This window comes from Myxine glutinosa, chromosome 3 (genome assembly GCF_964187855.1).
Source record: "Myxine glutinosa chromosome 3, kmMyxGlut1.1, whole genome shotgun sequence".
NCBI lineage: Eukaryota > Metazoa > Chordata > Myxini > Myxiniformes > Myxinidae > Myxine > Myxine glutinosa.
The window spans coordinates 144,799,146-144,824,734 of record NC_136263.1 but is presented as its reverse complement, the minus strand read 5'-3'; the positions used below and the strand labels follow the sequence as shown (position 1 = coordinate 144,824,734).

Below are 25,589 nucleotides of genomic sequence, written 5' to 3'. Positions count from 1 at the left end.
GAGCCCACACCGACGGACGGACAAAGATATTAATAATATGACCCTACTGCAAAGCCGCAATGAGCCGGCGAAGCCAAAGCCAAAGGATCCAGCAAAATCTGGCTTTTCAACATAATACGTATGCGTTCATTCACAACACCGGCTTCGCCGGCTATAAAATATTTTACAAACTCACTCAACAAAGTCACTCCATCATGTCTCAAAGTATTTTAATTACAAATTAGAGGTGCATAAGATTGTGAATCAAAAAAAGACGGGTGAAACAAACTCCTAATGAACTTTTTCGTAATTGTTCATGTATACTTCCGCATCCGCAAGATGGCGGCCTCCATGGAGCGATTTGGTGCGTCAAAGCTTCGAAATTCTCAAAGGATCCAGCAAAATCTGGCTTTTCAACATAATACGCACGCGTTCATTCACAACACCGGCTTCGCCGGCTATTATGAATATTGTTAAATATTATTAATATTATTAAATATGAATGCACAATGGAAGCCTTTACTGTTTCAAACTCTTCTCAAAGTCCCTCCACAGCTGTAACAACATTAACACACAGTGCACACAATAGAATAACAATGCGAAACATCCTTTCAGGTGCTGGACCGATTGATTTCATTGCTTATTGGTGAGTCGTCAGCGATAGCATAGACAGGTGTACGATCGAGGCTCCCAAACATGTACTATGCAAAAATGTCGAGCAGATAACCTACAAATGAAAAAACAAATATATATTTTTAAAGATCCAATGCTTGGGAAATTTTTTTTGGCTCGCAGAACATATTGAACTTTATAAACATCATGAAAAATGCAAATTTTAGGTGCTTCTGTGAAATGCAACTGAGAATATATTTTTGCCGAACAATGATATTTGTTGCTTACGTGAAATTTCTGTGCAGCGCTTCGTATTATATCAATGTGGCAGAAGCAATAATTCAACCTGGCATGGGAGCAACCAAATGGCCATTGAAAGTTATGCTCACATCTGCCTTATGACTGAAGATACCATTGAGAACTGTCCTGGTTTTATCGGACGATTTCGGAGTGTGGAGTTTAAGGGACACCTCGTCTCCTTGGCGGACCGATAACAACACGCTCTGGCTCTGCATGATGCCACGGAAGTCTGCCTGGGCGAACAGTACGACTCGAGGGGATCCGTTCAGTAGCAAATGCATGTACGTTTCACGTCGACCCCACGTGTGGATGTTAAAATTAAAGAAGTAAATTCCAGACGTCGAACATTGAAATCTTCCTTTTTGAATATTTGGGTTTCTCCCTGAATTGGCCAAGGTGATGTCAAAGCTTACAAAGTCACCCGAAAAGCCACCATCCGTTTCATTCCAACGCAACACTGAGAAAGCCGAGACGTCCTCAAAACGGTCATGACCAGGGTTTCCGGCATGACCCCTTTGACCTTTAGCTCCTGGGAAACCTTGAGAGCCTCGACTTCCAGCAGGACCAGCTGGACCCCTCCGCTTTTGTTGTCCGATGTCTCCTTCGTCTCCTGGACACAAACACTCAAACCATAAAATATCCTCGCACTAATGTGCATATAGCTATAACTATATAATTATAACAATCAAATTATAAATCATCACAATGACGATACAGATAATGCTTTAACCACCGTTACAGATAATGCAATGGCGGCTGTTAACAATATAATAATTGTAATCGCTATTATAATGTAATCCCAACACATTTATACAATTGTTGAAAGGGTAAAATGAAAGAGAAGTCTTTACTTACCAGATCTGTCTACTCCAGTTTATTAAAGTATTTGTTTGTAATTCTTTCATTTTGTGAAGGAATCAATATATACCCTGCGCTTGCGAAGCGAAAACAGGGTTAGGCATTCGTGTGCGTCCGTACGTGAGTACGTACGTATGGCGTACGCGTCTGCATTTTAAAAATTCATTTTCTCAGCAACTGTTGGTCCGATTGACACGGAATTTTACCATAGGAGGGCCTCCGCCTGTATAATCTTTTTTATTCATACTTATGACGTCATGTCACGTGATACAGACGCCATCTTGGAAAAACGTTGCACCTTTATATGTCCAAAACCGCTCAATGGAAAAAGTTGAAACAAGGCTCATTGTCAAGTACTCCCCATGAGGAATAAGATATATTGATGATGATGTCATCATTGCTTTCATTATGACATCACAATTCGACAAGTATAACGCTTGATCTAATCAGTATGAAAAAAAAATTCCTTGCAACAGTTCGTCTGGTGGACACAAAAATTTGTACCATAGGATCGCCCTTTCCAACAGAACTTTTAATGATAATTATGACGTCATGGCTCACGTGCTACAGGCGCCATCTTGTGAAAACTGATGTCATTGGTGCCGTAATTATGACGTTGAAGCGCGGTGTTACGCGCGCTGCTTGTAAGCAAGGAGGAAGCGGACAACGCGGTAAGTTGTAAGAGTCTTTATTCAAGAGATCCACTGTAACACTGGAGCGTTCCGGGCTGCGCGCCCGGTGTATATCCCGTGGCCACGCCTACCCCTCGGGCGTGGCCGCCGCCCACTTGGTGCGCGGAATGATGCCCTCGTGCCAGTGAGCTTTCGTGTCCGCCACACGCGCCTCCCCAGAATTCCCGCGCACCTGGAGGGCCAGTTTGCGGGGCAAACGGATGACCCGGCCGAAGCGCCCTCTGGCGACTGGTGGCGTCCGGGGTGCAGGGATGCCAGCTGGGATGCCTCCGGCTGCACCCGGGATGGGTGCAGGCTCGGGGGGCGGCGTGCCGGTGGGGCCGGGCGGTGCTGGGGGCCGAGCCACCGGCGGTGGGTGGTCCACGTCGAGGTGGGCCGGCTTGAGGCGGTCTATGGAGACCCGGTCAGGAGTGCCGCCGATGTCCAAGGTGAAATGTTTCACCCCGGTCTCCAGCACGCGGAAAGGCCCGTCGTACGGGGGCCGCAGTGGTGTCCGGTGGGCGTCGTGCCGGACGAAGACGTACTCCGTGGTGCGAAGCTCTGGGGCGACGTGCGTAGGTGGGTGCCTGTGGTGCGCTGTGGGCACCGGGGCGAACCTCTGGGCGGTCTCCTGCAGCGTGGAGCGCTCCTGCGCCGCGGACCATGGTGCCGTGGAGTCGGGGAGGAACTCGCCCGGCACCCGCAGCGGTTGCCCGAAGACCAACTCCGCCGCGAGAGCGCAGGTCGTCCTTGGGCGCCGTCCGGAGGCCCAGCAGCACCCAGGGGAGCCTGTAGACCGTGCCGCCGTCGCGGAGGGTCGCCCGGAGCGCGGCCTTCAACGAGCGGTGGAACCGCTCGCACAGGCCGTTAGCCTCGGTGTGGTAGGCCGTGGTGCGGTGCAGCTGGACTCCGAGCCCCCGCGCGACCGCCCCCCAGAGCTCCGAGGTGAATTGGGGGCCGCGGTCGGACGAGATGTCCGAGGGGGCGCCGAACCGGGCGACCCAGGTGGCGATGAATGCCTGCGCGACGTCCGCCGCCGTCGTTGACACAAAAGGCACGGCCTCCGGCCACCGGGTGGTGTGGTCCATCATGGTCAGGACGTGGGTGAAACCCCGCGAGGGGGGCAGAGGTCCCACCAGGTCCACGTGAACGTGGTCAAACCGACGTTCCGGCACCGCAAACGGGGCCAATGGGGCCAATGGGGCCAATGGGGCCTGGGTGTGTCGGTGCACCTTCGCGTGCTGGCACGCGAGGCACGTCCTGGCCCAGCCGCGGACGGCCTTCCGGAGGCCATGCCAGACAAACTTGTCGGCGATCAACCTCTGGGAGGCCCTCGTGCCCGGGTGGGACAGGCCGTGGATGCAGTCGAAAATCCGGCGCTGCCAGCCCGCGGGCACGATGGGGCGAGGCCGCCCGAGGGAGACGTCGCACCAGAGGGCCGTGCCCGCGGCATTGAACGGCACCTCGGTGACGCGGAGGCCTGTAACGGCGGTCCGCAAGGCCTGGACGTCGGGGTCGGCGGCGTGGTCCGCCGCCATCCGGGCATAGTCGATGCCGAGGTGGACCGCGTGGGCAACGGACCGGGAACGGCAATCCGCCACCGGGTTGTCCTTCCCCGTGATGTGCCGGATGTCCGTCGTGTATTCGGACACGGCCGAGAGGTGACGCTGCTGCCGGGCCGACCACGGCTCGGCGACCTTGCCCATCGCGAACACCAGTGGCTTGTGGTCGACGAAGGCCGTGAACGCACGGCCCTCGAGCAGATGGTGGAAGTGCCTGACCGCCAGGTGGAGCCCAAGCAACTCGCGGTCGAAGGTACTGTACCGGCGTTCGGGCAGGCGAAGCTGCCGGCTGAAGAACACCAGCGGTTGCCAAGCTCCACGCACCCATTGCTCGTGCACCGCGCCCACCGCGTAGTCCGAGACGTCGGTGGTGAGGGCGATCGGTGCATCGGGCGCCGGGTGCGCGAGCATGGTGGCGTTTGCCAAGGCGAGCTTCGCGCCCACGAATGCCGCATCCATCTGCTCGGTCCAGGTGACGTCACCTTTGCCCGGCTTCCCTCGGAGGGCCTCGTGCAAGGGGCGCAGGAGCTGGGCGATACGGGGCAGGAAATGGTGGTAAAAGTTTACCATGCCCAGGAACTCCTGGAGCCCCCTGATCGTGCGGGGGTGCGGAAACCCCTTCACCGCCTCCACCTTGGCCGGTAGGGGGACGGCCCCGTGCCTGGTGACGCGGTGCCCCAAAATGTCGATTTCGGAGACACCAAACCGGCACTTGGCGGGGTTCACGATCAGGCCGTGCTGGCCCAGACGTTCGAAGAGCGTGCGGAGATGGTGTAGGTGCTCTTCGCGGGACGCGCTTGCGACGAGGATGTCATCCAGATAGACGTAGACGAAATCCAAGTCGCGCAAGACGCTGTCCATGAGGCGCTGGAACGCCTGAGCCGCATTCTTCAAACCGAAGGGCATCCGAAGAAATTCGAAAAGACCGAACGGCGTGATGACAGCCGTCTTCGGGATGTCCTCCGGCCTGACGGGGACCTGGTGATAACCGCGTATGAGGTCCACCTTCGAGAAGAAGGACATATTCGCCAAGCGGGCGGAAAGGTCCTGAATATGGGGGACGGGGTAGCGGTTGGGGGTGGTGGCGTCGTTGAGACGGCAGTCGTCCCCGCACGGTCGCCATCCCCCGCCGGGCTTGGGCACAATGTGGAGCGGCGACGCCCAAGTGCTCTCGGAGCGCCGCATGATGCCGAGCCGCTCCAGCGTAGCAAACTCCGCTTTAGCTACCGCGAGCTTCGTCGGCTCGTGGCGGCGTGCCCGGGCATAGACCGGTGGCCCGGCGGTGGGGATGTGATGTTCCACCCGGTGCTTGACGGTCCCCGCCGAGAAGGTGGGCCTCGTAAGGGCCGGGAAACGGGCGAGGAGGCGGCTGAATTCGTCCGCTGCCGGAAGCGTGCAGATGAACCTGGCCGGAACCGAACCGCTCAGCAAGCCGCTCGGCAAGCCACTCGATGAGCCGCTCCGTGAGCTGCTCAACGAGGCGGGCAGCGCGCAAGCGAGTGAGCTGAACGTCTTAGCCTGGACAAGCCTTCTGTGCTTGACGTCGACCAACAGGCCATTGGCACAGAGGAAGTCCGCGCCGAGCAGTGCCATAGGCACATCGGCAGTGACGAACGACCACCGGAAAACCTGCCCTCCGAACCGCAGAGAAAGGCAGTGTTTTCCGTACGTGCGAATGGGCGTACCGTTGGCAGCAAGCAGCGTGGGGCCCCGGCCCGCGGACTGCTTGTCGGACGTACTGGCGGGAACGACACTCACCTGCGCTCCTGTGTCGCACAGGTAATGGCGCCCGGATAAGGTGTCCGTTATGTACAGGAGGCTGTTTAATCAGCCGGCGCTCAGTGCCACTACCGAGGGCCGGCCCGGGCGTTTCCCGACCTGCCGAATGAGCATGGTGGGCGACATTGCCGAGCCTCGTGGCCGAACCTAGCGTGGAAATGGCACCAGGTTTGCGGTGAAGCCGTAGGCCGCGGTTTCCGCGGTGGTGGTGGGCGGGGTGTGGCGGCCGCCACGAGGTGCCGCTCAGAGCAGGGGTGGGCACCCGCAGGAGGTTCAGCGGCTACGCGGTGCGTCGTGTAGTAGGGGTGGGCACCCGCAGCAGTTTCGGGCTCGGGAGCCGCTACAGCCGCACCGAAACTCGCCTGCGTGTCCAAAGCCGCGTATAACTTGTCGGCCTCGGCCGCGAACGCACAGGGTTCCGTTGTCGCGGAACCGGCCAACGCGAGGTGTACTCGTGCCGGCAGCTGGCGTCGAAATAACGCCCGGAATAGTGCGTTCGGGGTTTCGTCGCCCATGAGCGACAGCATATGGTCCATTCGGACCGACGGTCGCGTGTCACCGAGCTCGGGGAGGTCCAAGAGGCGATCGGCTGAACGTGGCGAGGAGGAGACGCTTGATCGCCTCGTACCTGTCGTCGGCCGGTGGGTTCCTCAGGACCGACACGACGCGGGCGGCCGCGCCGGCCCCGAGGGAGGCGACCACGTGGCAGTAGCGTGTCTCGTCCGCCGTGATGCGTCGAAGCCTGAACTGGGCTTCGGCCTGCAGGAACCAGATCTCCGCCTGAGCTTCCCAGAACTCGGGGAGCTTTATCGCTACCGCGTTGGTTGCCATGGCTGTGGTGGGTTCGGGTGGTCAGTGACGGCTGACCAGAACGTCGAAGGTCACCAATGAAGCGCGGTGTTACGCGCGCTGCTTGTAAGCAAGGAGGAAGCGGACAACGCGGTAAGCTGTAAGAGTCTTTATTCAAGAGCTCCACTGTAACACTGGAGCGTTCCGGGCTGCGCGCCCGGTGTATATCCCGCGGCCACGCCTACCCCTCGGGTGTGGCCGCCACCCACTTGGTGCACGGAATGATGTCCTCACGCCAGTGAGCTTTCGTGTCCGCCACAACGTCATAATTCGACAGGGAAAATGCTTAGTCTGATCAGTTATAAATTTATTGAGCGTGATCTACGCAACAATTATATTCGAGAACATAAATTTATGATGTCATCGCTCACGTGGTCTGGCAGCCATATTGGATCAAATAAAAAAACCCTTTAAAAACAGAAGAGTTGGCTCGCACCAAGTGAACCGGGCAGGGTTAGTATTCTCTGAAACCATCTAGTTTCTGCAAGAATTCTTTCACACAAACATTGCAAGGGAATAGTGGAATATAACCGGCAGAGATCCACACACAGTTAAATACATTTCATAAACATGGATGGCTGTGGAAACACTTCTTTTGTATGCATACACCTGAGGGTAGCATCATGGGCTGCGGGGTAGCAACATTGGCTGCGGAGTAGCATCAAAGGCTGTGGGGGTAGATTCACCGGCTGTGGGGTAGATTCACTGGCTGTGGGGTAGATTCACCGGCTGTGGGGTAGATTCACCGGCTGTGGGGTAGATTCACCGGCTGTGGGGTAGATTCACCGGCTGTGGGGTAGAATCACCGGCTGTGGGGTAGATTCACCGGCTGTGGGGTAGATTCACCGGCTGTGGGGTAGATTCACCGGCTGTGGGGTAGATTCACCGGCTGTGGGGTAGATTCACCGGCTGTGGGGTAGAATCACCGGCTGTGGGGTAGATTCACCGGCTGTGGGGTAGATTCACCGGCTGTGGGTTAGATTCGCCGGGTGTGGGTTAGAATCGCCGGCTGTGGGTTAGAATCGCCGTCTCTGGGTTCGAGTCCCTGGCTGTGGGGTAGATTCACCGGCTGTGGGGTAGATTCACCGGCTGTGGGGTAGATTCACCGGCTGTGGGTTATAATCACTGGCTGTGGGTTAGAATCGCCAGCTGTGGGTTAGAATCACCGGCTGTGGGTTATATTCCCCGGCTGTGGGTTAGAATCGCTGGCTGTGGGTTAGAATCACCGGCTGTGGGTTAGAATCACCGCCTGTGGGTTCGATTCACCGGCTGTGGGTTAGAATCGCCAGCTGTGGGTTGGAATCGCCGGCTGTGGGGTAGAATCACTGTGGGTGCCCAAAATGTACTGTGGGTTAGTACTGTTGGTTGATGGCGCGGTTGTGCTGCTGATGCAGTGCCCTCTGCTGGTTATATCAGGAATTTCTAAATTGTTCACAATCCCGGCGATAGCTCGCCTACTCTTCTCGAAGTACAGCATGGGACCTTTAATGTCCACCAACTAACGCCGGCAGATGTGACTCCTAGTTTAACGTCCATCCGAGGGACGACGCACATGTTGATGAATCACCCTGCCTGTGAAACACCAGGATGACAGTTTATAGCTGGGTCGGGATTCAAACCCAAGCTGGACAGCTTAAAGGCGAGTGTGTGTACCCCTCAGCCATCCTTATGGAAACATTGTTGAACCTTGATTTAAACCATCTTGGGTGGCAATGCTAACTAGTATTTTGGTGCATTTTGCATTTTCTATGTTGTCTATTAAATACTAAGCACATATTAATTACAATGTACAGTAAATGTTTTGTCAAAATTAAAAAGTTATATTTTCCCATTTTTCTACTTTGACTTTTCACGTATGGCATGGTTTGTTTGGTAAACAAAACACCTCGTTTGGTAGAGTTAGGCAGGTTTGTTTTTACCCCATTTTGCACCCTCAGCTGTCCAGAACTACAATGGAGCAAGAGGGGAACACAATGTACAAAAAGTGAAACACATACTGTAGAAACAGTGGAGCAGAATGGACAAAAAGTGGAACACAATGGACAAAAAGTGGAATATAATGGACAAAAAGTGGAACATAATGGACAAAGGGTGGAACACAATGGAGCAAGAGTGGAACATAATGCAGCAAGCGTGGAACACAATGGAGCAAGCGTGGAACACAATAGAGCAAGAGAGGAACACAATGGACAAAGAGTGGAACTCAATGGACAAAGGGTGGAAAACAATGGAGCAAGAGTGGAACACAATGGACAAAAAGTGGAACACAATGGACAAAGAGTGGAACACAATGGACAAAGAGTGGAACACAATGGACAAAAAGTGGAACATAAAGGACAAAGGGTGGAACACAATGGAGCAAGAGTGGAACACAATGGAGCAAGAGTGGAACACAATGGACAAAGAGTGGAACACAATGGACAAAGAGTGGAACACAATGCACAAAGAGTGGAACACAATGGACAAAGCGTGGAACACAATGGACAAAGCGTGGAACACAATGGACAAAGAGTGTAACACAAAGGACAAAGAGTGGAACGCAATGGACAAAGAGTGGAACACAATGTACAAAAAGTGGAACACAATGGGCAAAGAGTGTAACACAATTGACAAAGAGTGTAACACAAAGGACAAAGAGTGGAACGCAATGGACAAAGAGTGGAACACAATGTACAAAAAGTGGAACACAATGGGCAAAGAGTGTAACACAATGGACAAAGAGTGTAACACAAAGGACAAAGAGTGGAACACAATGGACAAAAAGTGGAACACAATGGACAACTAGAACAGCACTCGGTAGAGAGCATACCTCCGCCAAGCTGAACAGTTTACGTTTTGTATCCCACTGATAGGCCAGATCTGGATCCGGACCTGAATCAAAATCTAATCAGCTTGTTATTGTCGCCTAACCAACTCATCCACCAAGTTTTATCATAATCAGTCCATGGGTTTTTGAGATATCATGCTATATATCGTTTTTAGCCCTATCACTCAACGGTGACGAATCGCTTAAAGATTAAATAATTCTCATATCCGGATCCGGATTCCGATCTCCACCACAATTGAATCAATACTTCCTTGTCACACACACATGTGGGGGATTTCATTAGAATCCCTATCCTGATGGTGGCAGCAGCGTCACACTGTGACCAATTTCCAGCCCAGCATCTAATTACCTCGCTCTGAGAAAAAACTGTCTGACTTTGGAGGATCTGTTATCATAATATTCTATGTTTGGCCTTGGCAAAGCATTCTCTCAGAATGAGGCTTATTGTCAACTTGGAGCGGTGTTATGAGTTATCCTGACCCTAGGGGAAAGTATATTAAGCCAAATACGGGTTGCAGCTTGCTGAGATGTTGGTGCGGGCTGTGCATGATTGTAATGACTGTGATGTCATCCATACTGGCGTTACTGTCCTACACGCCACTTCAGCATCTTCCATGCATGTATTATTTTTATATAGTTTAAAAATCTCTTGTACACTGTCCGAGTTCGACCAGGTGCTTGAAAAACCTAGACACACACATCCGCACCATCAACCAACCGTCCACAACTTTTTGAGATATCTTGTTCACAAACAATCAAATAAACAAACAGACAGAGGTGAAAACATAACTTCCAACCACCTTTGGTGGCGGCGGTATTAACTTTACAAAACCTTCAAGGGAATGCATAAACAATATTATTAACTTTACCTTTCAAAGCAGATTCAACCAGATTTGCCTTGAGTATGAATAAAGGTGACGTGAAGTGGTCACTCTTGCGTAATTCTTTCTTCAACACGATGGGTCTGTGAGGGTAAGGACAGCACTCTGTACATCCTTCACTAGACAATGGCCTTGAATGATTCGTGCCTTGAGAAGAACCGAGCTGTTCTTTTGCTGCAATCAAGTTACTGTTCCACAACAAAAGAAGTGTAAAACAGCTTATGACCCACTCAGTTAAGAAAGCCATCAAAATCGGTTCGGAGCACCTGAAAGAAACAAAAAAAAATAAAAAATAGAAAGCTTCTCAAAATGCTAAGTCCGTCCGCGTTTACGTTGTACTCAAATAGCTTTAAAAAAGCAAGTACAAGTGCTCTCCATATTGTCATAATAAAGATTTGTTGAAATATTTATGACAAAAGCTCGAAATGCAAGCGCACAAAATAAAGAATCACGGATGCTATTACAAAACCCAGCCGTCTTGTGCTGACGAGCGGCGGACGGGCTGACAAGGCTGAAACTTCTATGAAAAACGGAGAAACCCCTACCTTTTGGGTAGTATGAGGAATATAGTTCTATGTAATATGAAAACTAAATCTTGAACGTTTTTTGAAATATCCCGTACACAAGCCGAGTTACCAAGATGATTGCCATCGCAACATAATTCAGCCAATCACCGCCGTGATCTCATCAGGTTGAGAAAATCATGAGGAGTCATGAGGAGTAGAAATTTTCAAGATGAAAGCTAAATGTTGAAAGTTTTTTGTTCCCCGTTTCAATGTCCCCCGTTTCCGACCTTGTCGCAACTAAACACCTCAAAGCTAAGTTGTTGAAACTTCTCTGGAAGATGGGCGAGGTGTGAGCACCTCTGCCTTACAAATTGCTGAGCTTGACGCTGAAGAAACCAAGGTCTTCAAGATTATTGAATACATCTACCACGATGAAGCCCAGTCTATGGGCCTACCGCTTTTGCATTGCAGGCAGGTAGGTAGTCTCTCTGTTTTAGAGTTAAGTTTCTGTTAAGCAGATCAAGTCTGGATTGTCAGAAGCAACCTGAATGGAGAGATCAATCAGGTTTGAGCGAAGGCCCCGGATATTTGCGGTCCATACCGTTAATGAGGAGAGAGGTGGAGCATCGGGTGCAGGACAGGGGAGGGGAAGGGAAGGGTAGGGTCATATGAAGGATGAGAGGGGGAGGTAGGGAGAACAGTTGATAGTGTGGCAGAGATTACAGAAGAGTTACAAGAAAGGGAAGGATGAGGTGGACGAAAGTTTTGATGGTGATGGGATGAGGCAGAGTGAGGGGTTGTTTGAGGGGGGCAGTGGAAAGTAGAAGGTTGGGGGAGGTGGAGGTATGAGATAGAAGGGAGACGAAGTGGGGAGGAGGCAGCTTTGAGGAGGAGGGGAGATTTGAAGGGAAGGGGTTGGGGGGGAGTTTTGAAGGAGAGGGGTGATGGGGGAGTTTAGGAGGGGTGGGGAAAAGGGGGAGTTTAGGAGGGGGGGCAAGGGGGGAGGTTTGGAGGGGAGGGGCAAGGGGGAGTTTAGAAAGTGGATGATTAATGAAAGACGAACATTTATAACAAATTGGGTTTATTGTGATTTTCAAGTTAGAGATCCGTTTAAGAACGATGGAGGAGGGGTGGAATGAATGTGAATTTAGAGCATGTAGTGAGGAAGAATTATAAGAGATTGAATATTTTTTTGAAATGGAATGAGTTGAAGAGGAAATTGAAAGGAGCCTTTTAAATAGGAAGAAAAACAGTGTGTTGTAATATACCACTAAATAAAACACTGCAGGGTAAAGTTTAAACATATTTAAACAGAACCGTGAAGAACAATCTTATATTCACAAAAATACCAACGGGGAGAGGGCCTAGAGGGACAACCACGAGTCACGTGTACAGGGCAAAAGGTGGAAGGCAAGGAGATAATGGGGGTGGGGCGAGACAGCACACGTGGACAGAAGCACACGATGAGACAACAGCACACGTGGAGAAAGGGAAATTAATGTTTTTTTTTTGTTTTTTTGGAGGGGGGGGGGGGGGGGGGGTTAAAACGTTAGACAAAGAGTGGATGTTCGGGGACGTTTGTTCTGCAGCAGAGATGGCACCTGAATGTTGCATTTCTCCTTGCTATCTGTGGACCAACACACTCCACTAGCTCCACTAACTGCACAATAAAGTGTCGGATGAATTATCTGGAAGTTGGCATTTCAACAGCGCTCATCTTCTGGAGCAGGTTCCACCAGCAAGTTGTTGAATTCTCCCTGAACCAGTCTTCACACGACCCAGGGCTTTACCCACAACCGCTTCTTTCCCCTGCCATCACGTGGACGATGGACCAGCACTCATGCCAAGGGAGCAGGGCTCAGAGCTTTCACCGTTGTCAATCTCTCCCTGCATTTCTTCTTCATTGGCAGTTTGCATTGACATGGACTATCATGTGGTGATTCAAGTGTGCGGCAATCTCCACCAAAGCAAGATTCTACAAAGATTCATCGTCGACAGTATTGTTGCGTTGCATCGCCGAACATCGGCTAGTGCACAGCGGGCTTCAGGCCCTAATCTTTCACCTCCCTACACTTCGCCATGTCCCCTGTGTAAATCTGTCAATCTGTATTTTCCAAGATGCAGCAATCAGTAAACCAGCTTCGCTGTCCCGCACCATGCTATGGAGAGATTGGAGTCGATCCTCATCAATCTCCATCTCAAAACTTACCCACATGAGTAAGTTTGGTATTTAGGTTCCGTAGTGGTGTTGGCTTAGCGGTTAGGGTGCTGGCTTGGGATCCTAGGATCCTGGGTTTGAATCCCGGTCAATCGCTGAATTAACACCAAGGGGGTGGAATCAGCCTGTCATCCTTCTGAGGTCGGCAAATTGAGTACCAGTTCACTGGTAATTCCCTGTGTGTCGCAAAAGGCGACTAACAGGGTTGGCGGCAGGAAGGGCATCCGGCCATAAAACATTGCTTCAAAAAGGGGACCACGGTGCCCGAAAAAGGTCAACCCTTGCTCTGCGCGGAAAAATGGCCTCCAAAGGTGGTTCAGTGGTGCCGTGGACATGTGGATTGTTTTAAATTCATTTGTTTCAGTTCTGTATCGCCACTTGCGGCTGTCCACTTTTTCTTCTCCCCCCACCACAATTTATTGTTAATTCCTTTGTTAATGAGAACCTGTTTTGTGGCCATCGGGACACGGGAGCTCCACAACATAATAGTTAATTGGTAAATAAACATGTAAGCAGGTATATTGTGATGAGCACAATTGAGGAGACATTCTTATAAGTGTGATGTCTGCAATGGTTTGTACTGCCCTTTTGACAGGCGAGTTCACTACGGTCATGTGGTCTAAACTAGACAACACGCAAATTATGGGCGAACATGGGGTATCGCACCACATCCATGCCTGGCGGGTGCTTGGTCCATTAGAAGACCGCCATCTACAACTATATTATATATATATATATATATATATATATATATTATATAATATATTATATATATATATATATATATATACATATATATATATATATATATATATATATATATATATATATATATATATATATATATATATATATCTATCTATACATATATATATATAATATATATATACATATATATATACATATACATATATATATATACATATATATATATATATATATATATTATATATATATATCTATACTATACATATCTATATATATAATATATATATATATATATATTATATATATATATATATATATATACATATATACATATACATATACATATATATATATTATACATATATATATATATATATATATATATATATATATATATATATATATATATATATATATATATATATATATATATATATATATATATATATATATATATACATCTATCTATAATTCCAGTAATCTCTGTCTGTACGTTTGTACGTTTGTAACGTCTGTTTGTCTGTTTGTCTGTGACCGCTGTTTCTCGACAACCACGGGTCCGATATACTTTTAACTTGCCAGGTATATTGCTGGGGACCCGAGGATGTGCCTTTTCAAGGTTTCATATTAAATCGGACAATTACTTACCGAGCTATGTCCAAAAAACGATTCAACCAATCAGAGAGCAGCGAACGATCGCGTGTGCCGAACGTGGCGGACACACTCTGCCTCGGATGGCACATTTGACAGCGTATTCATTTATTTCACGTTTGCAAACTATGTTGGCGCTATGTTGGCGTTAAACGATGTTTTAAAACTAATAAAAACGAATTTGCGATTCATTCGCTTTCCTGCGCGTTTGTGTACGCGATGGCGATTTCTTTACCAAACTCCGGAAGCCGTTCGCTTTGGACCGAACCATTTCATGTAAATAGAGGGGGGGGATTGTCACCACTCGCAAGCCGTTCGCTTTGGACCAAACCATTTCATGTAAATAGAGGGGGGGGATATAATTTTAGATATATATATATAGTACGGGCATGCCCTAGCGTATTCATTTATTTCACGTTTGCAAACTATGTTGGCGCTATGTTGGCGTTAAACGATGTTTTAAAACTAATAAAAACGAATTTGCGATTCATTCGCTTTCCTGCGCGTTTGTGTACGCGATGGCGATTTCTTTACCAAACTCCGGAAGCCGTTCGCTTTGGACCGAACCATTTCATGTAAATAGAGGGGGGGGATTGTCACCACTCGCAAGCCGTTCGCTTTGGACCAAACCATTTCATGTAAATAGAGGGGGGGGGGGATATAATTTTAGATAGATATATAGTACGGGCATATATATCGTACGGGCATGCCCTAGTATATATAACTGTGAGAAATAGTAGAAACTCCACAGTACGAGCAGGGCGTCTCATTTGCATTGAATAAATAATCGGGAGATTAAATCAGACGCGGACGTAGCTTCAGGACTTCGATCTTTAATTTTTGACAAGCTTTCGACCAACAAAGGTCTTCTTCTTAGTCTACAAAAACAGCAGGCATGTATATCAGTCAAGTATGTATAGTGATATGTGTGTAAGATGTGTGATATGTGTAGTAAATGCATACAAAAGGAAGCGCCACGCCAAAGCTCACTCACCGTCCCCAAGTTCAACGGAAGTGAAGCGCACCTTACAGTTACCGTTTGCGTTACAGTTCCGGTGCACGTGCATATACAAATATAGATATACATACATACATAAACACACAAGCATTTATTCATATACCATTTATATTCATATAATATATTTATATATTTATATAAATGGCATATAAAGGTAGAATGAATGAATGGGTGAATGTATGAATGAATGAATGAATGAATGGGTGAATGTATGAATAACTGAATGAATGAATGGGTTACGGTTAATGATTTGATTGGGTTGATGTAGGAACATTCTTTAATCATCAAAATTTATGCCATGAGGGATTTTTGTCTGAAGTTTGTGTATCCAAAAGGACTCACGTTTCAGAATCGTGGTGTGTGATCGATTTGTGATTGATTCAATGGCAGAGATTTGGATGTCATTTATAGAGTGATCCGGTTGATTAAAGTGTATCGTGTAAGGTAGAGATTTGCCCTGACTGGTGTGGAAGTTATCGATTTCTGACCGGGTGTTATTAAATCGTGTGTAGAGTGTATTCTCAGTTTTTCCAACATATTGTTTGTTGCACTTTTGGCAAGTGATTAGGTATATGACCCTTATATGACCCATATATATGACCCATATATGACATATATATATATATATATATAGATATGTAATTATGTATACATATATATGTATACAGTTGTGGCCAAAATACAGAACTGGAGCAGTTTTCACCAAAATAATGGGCCAATCTGCCAGTAGAGAGGTGTAGGAAGCTCATTCATGACTATAGGAAGCGCTTGGCTGCGTTTTATTTTGTCCAAAGTCTGTTCTGCCAAATATTAATTCAAGGGTGTCAATAATTTTGTCAATGCCATTTATTTTTATTCTCTGATTTAAAAGGATATATTAAGTTCTGAATCAAAAACAAAGGTTCTGTAATATGAAAAGTGAAATAAATAATTGTGGAGACCAAATAATTTCGTCAATTTGCACTTGTTTTTGGAGAAAATTGTGAGTTATTTGAAAAAAGTGCGAGGGTGCCAATATTTTTGGCCACATCTGTATATACTCCCGTGCTCTTGTAAGCAAAGAAAGCGTCATAAAGCAACAGTGAAAAGCTACACAAGGTAAGCCCATTTGCTGTTTCAAACTCCACCCGGGATCTTCCAAAGCTGCAGACATTTACAAGTAGTACGTGCGTGCGGATCCCAATGCTATGCGCCGCCTCAGCCACCTGGCCGGTTTCATCACTTGTTGGCAAATCATCAGCGACAGCGTAGACAGAAACACGTACCACCAAGGCTCCGAACCATGTACCACATGCAATGTCAATCGCAGTTAACATATAAATAACAAGACCCAATCAGGTCTCTCAACTGTAATTTGAGGCAACAACCAATCAGTTCTCACCTAATCAATGACTCAGGGCGGCTCGGATTATCAATTAGATTAACTTTCATGCGCTACTGGCAAAAGAAAGCTGCATAAAAAAACCAAGAAAAGCTACACAAGGTAAGCTCTACACAACGGATTGCCATCACGGTATCATTAGACATTTTTCCATCTCAATACCACAACAAGTACAATACACAACTACAGCAACCCGCTACAAATCTACAACAAACGATCTAATCTACAACTACAAAATCTACAACAAACTATCTAATCTACAACTACAAATCTACAACAAACTATCTAATCTACAACTACAAATCTACAACAAACTATCTAATCTACAACTACAAATCCACAACAAACTATCTAATCTACAATGACAAATCCTCAAGAAACGATCTAATCTACAACTACAAATCTACAACAAACTATCTAATCTACAACTACAAATCTACAACAAACTATCTAATCTACAACTACAAATCTACAACAAACTATCTAATCTACAACTACAAAATCTACAACAAACTATCTAATCTACAACTACAAATCTACAACAAACTATCTAATCTACAACTACAAATCTACAACAAACTATCTAATCTCCAACTACAAATCCTCAAGAAACTATCTAATCTACAACTACAAATCTACAAGAAACTATCTAATCTACAACTACAAATCCTCAAGAAACTATCTAATCTACAACTACAAATCTACAACAAACTATCTAATCTACAACTACAAATCTACAACAAACTATCTAATCTCCAACTACAAATCCACAACAAACGATCTAATCTACAACTACAAATCTACAACAAACTATCTGAATCTACAACTACAAATCTACAAGAAACTATCTAATCTACAACTACAAATCTACAAGAAACTATCTAATCTCCAACTACAAATCCACAACAAACGATCTAATCTACAACTACAAATCCGCAAGAAACTATCTAATCTACAAATACAAATCTACAAGAAACTATCTAATCTACAACTACAAATCTACAAGAAACTATCTAATCTACAACTACAAATCCTCAAGAAACTATCTAATCTACAACTACAAATCCTCAAGAAACTATCTAATCTACAACTACAAATCTACAACAAACTATCTAATCTACAACTACAAAGCTACAACAAACTATCTAATCTCCAACTACAAATCCACAACAAACGATCTCATCTACAACTACAAATCCTCAATAAACTATCTAATCTACAACTACAAATCTACAACAAACTATCTAATCTACAACTACAAATCCTCAAGAAACTATGTAATCTACAACTACAAATCCTCAAGAAACTATCTAATGTACAACGACAAATCCTCAAGAAACTATCTAATCAACACCGACAAATCCTCAAGAAACTATCTAATCTACGACTACAAATCCTCAAGAAACTATCTAATCTACAACTACAAATCCTCAAGAAACTATCTAATCTACACCGACAAATCTACAACAAACGATCTAATCTACAACTACAAATCCTCAAGAAACTATCTAATCAACACCGACAAATCCTCAAGAAACTATCTAATCTACGACTACAAATCCTCAAGAAACTATCTAATCTACACCGACAAATCTACAACAAACTATGTAATCTACAACTACAAATCCTCAAGAAACTATCTAATCTACAACTACAAACCTACAACAAACCATCTAATCTACAACTACAAACCTACAACAAACTATCTAATCTACAACTACAAACCTACAACAAACTACCTAATCTACAACTACAAATTCTCAAGAAACTATCGAATCTACACCGACAAATCTACAACAAACTATCTAATCTACAACTACAAACCTACAACAAACCATCTAATCTACAACTACAAACCTACAACAAACCATCTAATCTACAACTACAAACCTACAACAAACTATCTAATCTACAACTACAAACCTACAACAAACTATCTAATCTACAACTACAAATCCTCAAGAAACTATCTAATCTACAACTACAAATCCTCAAGAAACTATCTAATCTACAGCTACAAATCCTCAAGAAACTATCTAATCTACAACTACAAATCCACAAGTAACTCTAACATAGAAATCGTCACACAAATATTGCGACTTCATGACAAAAATGTCAAAAGATGACGTAATGGCGATCCGTAATAGGATTGTGGGGTTGTATTATGGTGCCATTCCTACCTTGTCATACCTTCCTTATTATTCCTTCCTTGTCATATCTTCCTCGTCATTCCTACCTTGTCATACCTTCCTTGTCATTCCTACCTTGTCATACCTTCCTTGTCATATCTTCGTTGTCATACGTCCCTTGTCATACCTTCCTCGTCATACCTTCCTCATCATTCTTACCTTGTCATACCTTCCTTGTCATTCCTACCTTGTCATACCTTCCTTGTCATTCCCACCTTATCATTCTTACCTTGTCATACCTTCCTTGTCATTCCTACCTTGTCATACCTTCCTTGTCCTACCTTTCTTGTCATTCCTACCTTGTCATATCTTCCTTGTCATTCCTACCTTGTCATACCTTCCTTGTCATACCTTCCTTGTCATACCTTCCTTGTGTTACGGATTTGTCACTTCCGTTGTTGTGGTTTTCGTCCACTGTAAACATTTTTGATTCCATGTACTATTGTTGTTGTCGTTTGGGGGAAATAGAGATTACTATTTTCAAAAGGTAAAAAAGTTAATGTTTTAAATGAAACCGGACCCGGATGACGACGAAGAGGAAGAGGAGTAAGAGAAGGCTGAGCGAGTGAGTCGGACAAGAAGCCTAGCTGCTTCGAGGTCTGGAGTGAACGTTGGCGAACGAGAGTCACGAGTGAACTTTGGGGTTTCCTGGGAATGGGATTCCTGCAACAGAGTTGTTATCGCTGTGACAGATCAACCTGTGTGTCAGGTTTTGCGGTTGATTCCGAGGAGAATCATCCTAGTGCCGTTACGCCTCGAGAACGGGCCGTCGGCCATTTTGCCTCGCGCGCTTTGCGCATCGCTCAAGGTTTTTCACTTCGCTTCAACCATTCTCACTGCATCCAGACGTTAATTTGGTGTGTGTGTGTAACGTGGCTTTTGAGTGGGAAATCTGCGGTTCGCCGATTGAGAGCCGTCAAACATCCATACCTGAAGGTGTGGTTTCCCCGTCGCTTCTCGAGGACACCTTCGCCCATCTTTGGCAGTGTAACTGTCAACCCAACGGGATTCTGGTCTCGGTACGACATCGTACGGATGATCACTGGAGTGGATCGACTTTGGCTTGAAGCCGGAATCAACTTTGGCTTGAAGCCGGGAAAGAGACATTGGGGATGTTCTTTTCGCTAACTTGGAGCACAGTGAGTTATATATTACGAAACTGATGGTACCATCATAGGAATGATATATATTGATTGTACTTTTGATTAATATTGTTACTGTACCGTTATTCTTGTGTGACCTTAATACAATACTTGTTTGTTGGTAACAATTGGTGTGGTTTCACCATTGATCCTTGGCATACAGAATAACACATCTTTCTGCCGTGACTCCTCTCGGGGCTCGGAGGTACACCGTGACCGGGGTCTGGGGAGGAGCACGTAACACTTGTCATTCATACCTTGTCATACCTTCCTTGTCATTCCTACCTTGTCATATCTTCCTTGTCCTACTTTCCTCGTCATTCGTACCTCGTCATACCTTCCTTATCATTCCTACCTTGTCATAACTTCCTTGTCATTCCTACCTTGCCATACCTTCCTTGTCATACCTTCCTTGTCATTCGTACCTTGTCATTCCTACCTTGTCATACCCACCTTGTCATTCATACTTTGTCATACCTTCCCAACTTGTCATACCTTCTCAACTTGTTTTGTTGGTTTTTTTTTACGATTTCATCCCTTCATGTTTTTCTGACTTGTATATTTATGATTGAGGGGGTTTACTTTTTGACTGTCCTCATGGATACTTTCATGTTATTTTGAATACTTGCACACTGACATTACTTGGTTTGCATTCGTGTGCAAGTTGCATAGGCCTACCACAGGGAAATATTCGTCTTTCAGTGCCTCCTGCTTACTTGCCCCAGTCACGACCTTCTCCGATTGGGGTTTGCACCTTACTGATTACCTGTACAACTTAGCTTCGTCATATAACAATTGGGTACTTTCCGAGAATCATTTGGAGCAGCCTGAAATCATTTCTTAGCCACGTGGCAGTGCTTGCCGTGGCAAACCAGGCAAGGCCGCAAAGCCTTCAAAACATTAATAATTTCAGAAACTTGCTGTCAAGATTGTTTTGAAAAGAAAGTTGCTCATTATTTTCCTTTTGTATAAAGAGGGAAATTCGCGGCAATTGTTTTTTTGACAAAACACCTCTTGGTAGCAAAACTTTACAATAATGTGAAATTTCAGAATGGCTCGAGCCATTTTGGTGAAAATATTACTTTCATCCGAAGAGATGAGCTTAGATATTGTTGTTGAAGATGCCAAACAAATTGTTTTCAGCAAAAAAGTATTTACAAGTAAATTCTACTTACCGCTGCTTGGTGCGAGACTCCACATCCATCATATTCAGACTCTCCAGGTGAAATGCAGCAGAAATATGATTCCTCCCTCTGTCTCTCCCTCCCCTAACTTTTCACTAGTCTGCTTCCTGTTTCTGCGAACATGAAGCAGAGACGCTGCCAAAAGTCAAGGCTGCGGTCGAATCAGGCACAGCCAAGCTTGGGCCTACAGCGCATGCATACCTTGCTGTTTACACTCTTTTATCAACTTAAAACGAAGATTCCTTTCTATATACTGTACAAAAACAAGAGTGCACAAGCACATCAAAACATAGATTTGGATTCCGCAAAATGCATACCAATCTCGTGGGTGTTTTCCAGCAAGCAGCTTTCTTGGCTCTTGGAGGGAAATTGGCTCAGACATCCCACAAGGCATTCCTCAAAAAGAAAATGATTGGGACAAAGCAATGTAATAAACACAACACTAAACATAAACATGAGCATAATCTATATGTTGCGATTAAAATTTCTGTAAGTATTCTTTGTTTGGTTCTTAGATTTTTCCCTTCTACCCCGAACTTCCCTGAACATCTACTCTTTGTCTAACGTTTTAACGCCCCCCCCCCCCAAAATAAATAAATAAATAACAAAATTTACTTCTCTTTCTCCACGTGTCTCATCGTGTGCTTCTCATCGTGTGTGCTTTTGTTTCATGGTGTACTTCTATCCACGTGCGCTGTGTTGCCCCGCCCCCATTATCTCCTTGCCTTCCACCTTTTGCCCTGTTCACGTGTTCTCGTGGTTGTCCCTCAAGGTCCTCTCCCCGTTGGTATCTTTGTGAATCTAAGATTGTTCTTCACGGTTCTGTTTAAATATGTTGAAACTTTCCCCTGCAGTGTTTTATTCAGTGGTTTATTCCAACACGCTGTTTTTCTTCCTATTTAAAAGGCTTTTTTCAATTCCCTCTTCAACTCGTCCACTTCTAAAAACAATTCAATCTCTTATAATTCTCTCACTACATGCTCTAAATTCTCATTCATTCCACCCCTCTTCCATCGTTCTTAAACGGACCGCTAACTTGAAAATCACAATAAACGCAATTTGTTATAAATGTTCGTCTTTCATTAATCATCCACTTTCTAAAATCCCCCCTTGCCCCTCCCCTCCAAATCTCCCCCTTGCACCTCCCCTCCTAAACTCGCCCCCAACCCCTTCCCTTCAAATCTCCCCCCCCTACAATTCTCCCCCCACCCCCCTCCTCCTCAAAGCTGCCTCCTCCCCACTTCGTCTCCCTTCTATCTCATACCTCCACCTCCCCCAACCTTCTACTTTCCTCTGCGCCTCCTCAAACAACCCCTCACCGTGCCTCATGCCATCACCATCAAACCTTTCGTCCTCCTCATCCTTCCCTTTCTTGTAATTCTTCTGTAATCTCTGACACACTATCAACTGCTCTCCCTACCTCCCCCTCCCATCCTTAATCTGACACTACCCCTTCCCTCCCCTGGCCTGCACCCGATGCTCCCCCTCTCTCCTCATTAACGGTATGGAGCTCAAACATCCGGGGCCTTCGCTCAAACCTGATTGATCTCTCCACACAGGTTGCTTCTGACAATCCAGACTTGATCTGCTCAACAGAAACTTTCCTCCTTCAAGATGTCTCTGATTCCTTAATATCTCTATCTGGTTACTCCCTCCTCCGGTGTGATAGACTTGAGCCTCGTCCTGGTGGTGGGGTTGCTATCTTTATCAAAAACTCTCTTCCTCACTCTCCTTGCACTGCCATCTCTCCACCCCACCCCCAGGAGTACCTCTGGCTGCGGCTTCCTCTCCGCTCCCACCTTTTGTTCATATGTGTTCTGTACCGTCCTCCAAACAGTGATGACTTCCCGACTTCTGCGACTCATTGGGACTGACACAATCTGTCAATTTCCCGACCCAGATCTCAGTCAATGGAGTATCTTCTCTTCTAGACTTGGTTATGACAAACTTCCCTGCAAATGTCTGCTGCTCTTCTTCTGCTCCAATCGGTTCTTCTGATCATGTGCTTGTTAAAGTGGACATCTCTCTGGCCATTCTCAGAGAGCCTCCGCAGCGCCGACGAGTCTGGCATTTCAATCAGGCTGACTGGCACGGTCTGCAAGCAGCCATCAATCATCTGGACTGGTCTCCCATCTCTACTGCCTCTGACATCAATTCTTCCTGGGAATTCTTCCAAAGAAAACTGCTCTCTCCATGCACAGATTTATCCCATCTCGTCTTCAGTTGTCTTACCCTTCGTCCTGTCAATGGTACACTGCGTCTTGTGGTGAGGCAGTTGCCCTGAAACAACTTGCCTTTGTCGCTTGGAAGGCAAATGCAACTGAAGGCAATCTCAGTTCCTTCCACCAAGCTCGGAACAATTGTTTGTCTACCCTCAGGAGTGCCAGGAAGCACTATCTCTCCACACTCAAGAATGAACTCTCAAACCTGCCTCCTTCCTCCAAATCCTGGTGGCGTCTGGTCAAATCCATTTCTGGTGTTTGTTCCCCTTCCATCCCCTCCCTTACCTCAAAGGGCTACACAGTTGACACCGCACGTGACAAAGCCGAATGCCTCAACTCTGTGTTTGCCTCAAAATATTTTGTCCCAAACCCATCTCTCTCTGTTCCCACCTTACCCAGTCGAACCAAACTGCTCCTGGACTCTGTGTCCTTCTCTCCTGACAAGGTTGAGAAGTTTTTGTCAAACCTCGACTCTGATTCTGCAACTGGACCAGACGGCATCAGCCCACGGGTCCTAAAATCCTGCTCTGCCGCTCTATCTCACCCTCCCCCTGTTCTTTTCACCCTCTCTTTTGCTCAACGTCATCTGCCAGTATCTTCGAAATCAGCAAACATCACCGCTTTGCACAAAAAAGGTGCAAAAACAGATCCTTGCAACTACAGACCAATCAGCCTGCTCCCAATTATCAGCAAAGCCATGGAATCCATCATTGCTTCGGATATCAAATCCTTCCTCTTCTCCAATGGCTCGATCTCCGATCATCAATTTGGATTCAGACCAGATCATTCTACTCTGGACATGTTGCTTCTGCTGTCTCAACAATGGATGGAGGTCCTCAATGCCAAACAGGAAATCAGAGCTGTCTCCCTTTACATATCACGTGCCTTCGATACGGTCTGGCACCCAGCTCTGCTCACCAAACTCTCCTCCTATGGTATCCATGGAAATCTCATGGCTTGCGGACTTCCTCTCTGGTCGTAGTCAACGTGTGGCCCTGAATGAATCTCTCTCATCTCCCCTTCCTGTTCTGGCTGGAGTTCCCCAAGGTCGTGTTCTGGGCCCTGTGCTATTTCTGGTCTTCATCAATGATCTCTCCGACTCTCTGGAAAATCCTCTCTATCTCTTTGCTGATGACTCCACTCTCTGCCGCTCCATTCCTCATCCCTCAGATCGGCAGTTTCCATCCTCCTCTCTCTGCAGACCTGGACAAAATCACAGACTGGTCAAACAAGTGGAACATGTCTTTCAATCCTGACAAATCTCACACTCTTACAATGTCTCTCCGAAAAGACCAACTGGAAAACCCTCCCATCCACTTTCTCAACAATCCTCTCCAAGAAGTTCTGTCGCTCAAGCTTTTGGGTCTCACTATCTGCCATGATCTTTCTTGGGAAAACCACATTTCCAAGCTGGCCTCCAAAGCCAGTCGCCGTCTGGGCATCTTCCGTCGTGCGAAGTCCTTCCTTGGCACACCTGAGCTCCTCACCACATACAAGGCTTTCATCCACAGCACAATGGAATACTGTTCTCCCCTCTGGGCCGGTGCTCCTGCCTCACACCTATCTCGGCTTCACGCTGTTGAAACAAAAGCTTTCAGAATCATTGGAATCTCCTGCGATGAAGCTAACTCCAAGGGCCTTTCACTCTCACCGCAGGCAGGTTGGTGGCCTTTCTGTTTTCTACCGACTCCTCTCCGGCCTTGCTCCCCCAGCTCTCTCTGTGCTCTGTCCCCCAAATATTCCTGCAGGTCGCACAAGATTTGCCAGTAACCCTCTTATGGTTAAACTGCCAAAATCTAGGCTCTTTGCTCACCTTCACTCTTTCATTCCCCTTTTCTCCTGCCTCTGCAACAAACTCCCCCAGTCCCTTCAATCCCACTCCTCCCTCCAGGTCTTTAAAACAGCTGTTCACCACCATCTCTTATTTTCCCCCATCCAAAACCTTGATCTTTTCTACCCCCGCTAATTTTCACCCCAGATACACTTTCTTGAAATTCCAACTTCTTTCCTGGAAGTCCTAGCAGTGTCCATATGTTTTATACCTTTCCCACC

The 25,589-nt window shown here is 46.5% G+C and overlaps 1 protein-coding gene across 3 annotated transcripts; it reads right to left on the bottom strand.

Moving 5' to 3' along the window:
- Positions 1-192: 192 nt before the first annotated feature.
- On the bottom strand, positions 193-21,941 carry LOC137423146 (complement C1q tumor necrosis factor-related protein 1). 3 transcript variants are annotated; one of them, XM_068109979.2, is made up of 4 exons: positions 21,633-21,941; positions 21,307-21,428; positions 10,307-10,584; positions 193-1,501 (listed from the first exon to the last, which is right to left on the bottom strand). In XM_068109979.2, the coding sequence occupies exons 2-4, from the start codon at positions 21,336-21,338 to the stop codon at positions 933-935; spliced, it is 879 nt and encodes a 292-aa protein (XP_067966080.1). In that variant the 5' UTR covers positions 21,339-21,428; positions 21,633-21,941; the 3' UTR covers positions 193-932. The 3 variants fall into 3 exon arrangements, with proteins under 3 accessions (XP_067966080.1, XP_078630787.1, XP_078630786.1); XM_078774661.1 differs by having other exon boundaries at positions 10,307-10,401; positions 21,307-21,645; XM_078774660.1 differs by lacking the exon at positions 21,633-21,941 and having other exon boundaries at positions 21,307-21,630.
- Between the last annotated feature and the right edge of the window lie 3,648 nt (positions 21,942-25,589).

Bases quoted from the DNA above. Each gene is read 5' to 3' on its own strand.
- LOC137423146 (XM_068109979.2), bottom strand. From the start codon at position 21,338: ATGATGGATGTGGAGTCTCGCACCAAGCAGCG. The intron at 10,585-21,306 runs GTAAGTAGAATT...TGTTTCTTTCAG, and splicing joins GAGTCTCGCACCAAGCAGCG to GTGCTCCGAACCGATTTTGA. The intron at 1,502-10,306 runs GTAAAGTTAATA...GTTTGTGTCCAG, and splicing joins GGTTGAATCTGCTTTGAAAG to GAGACGAAGGAGACATCGGA.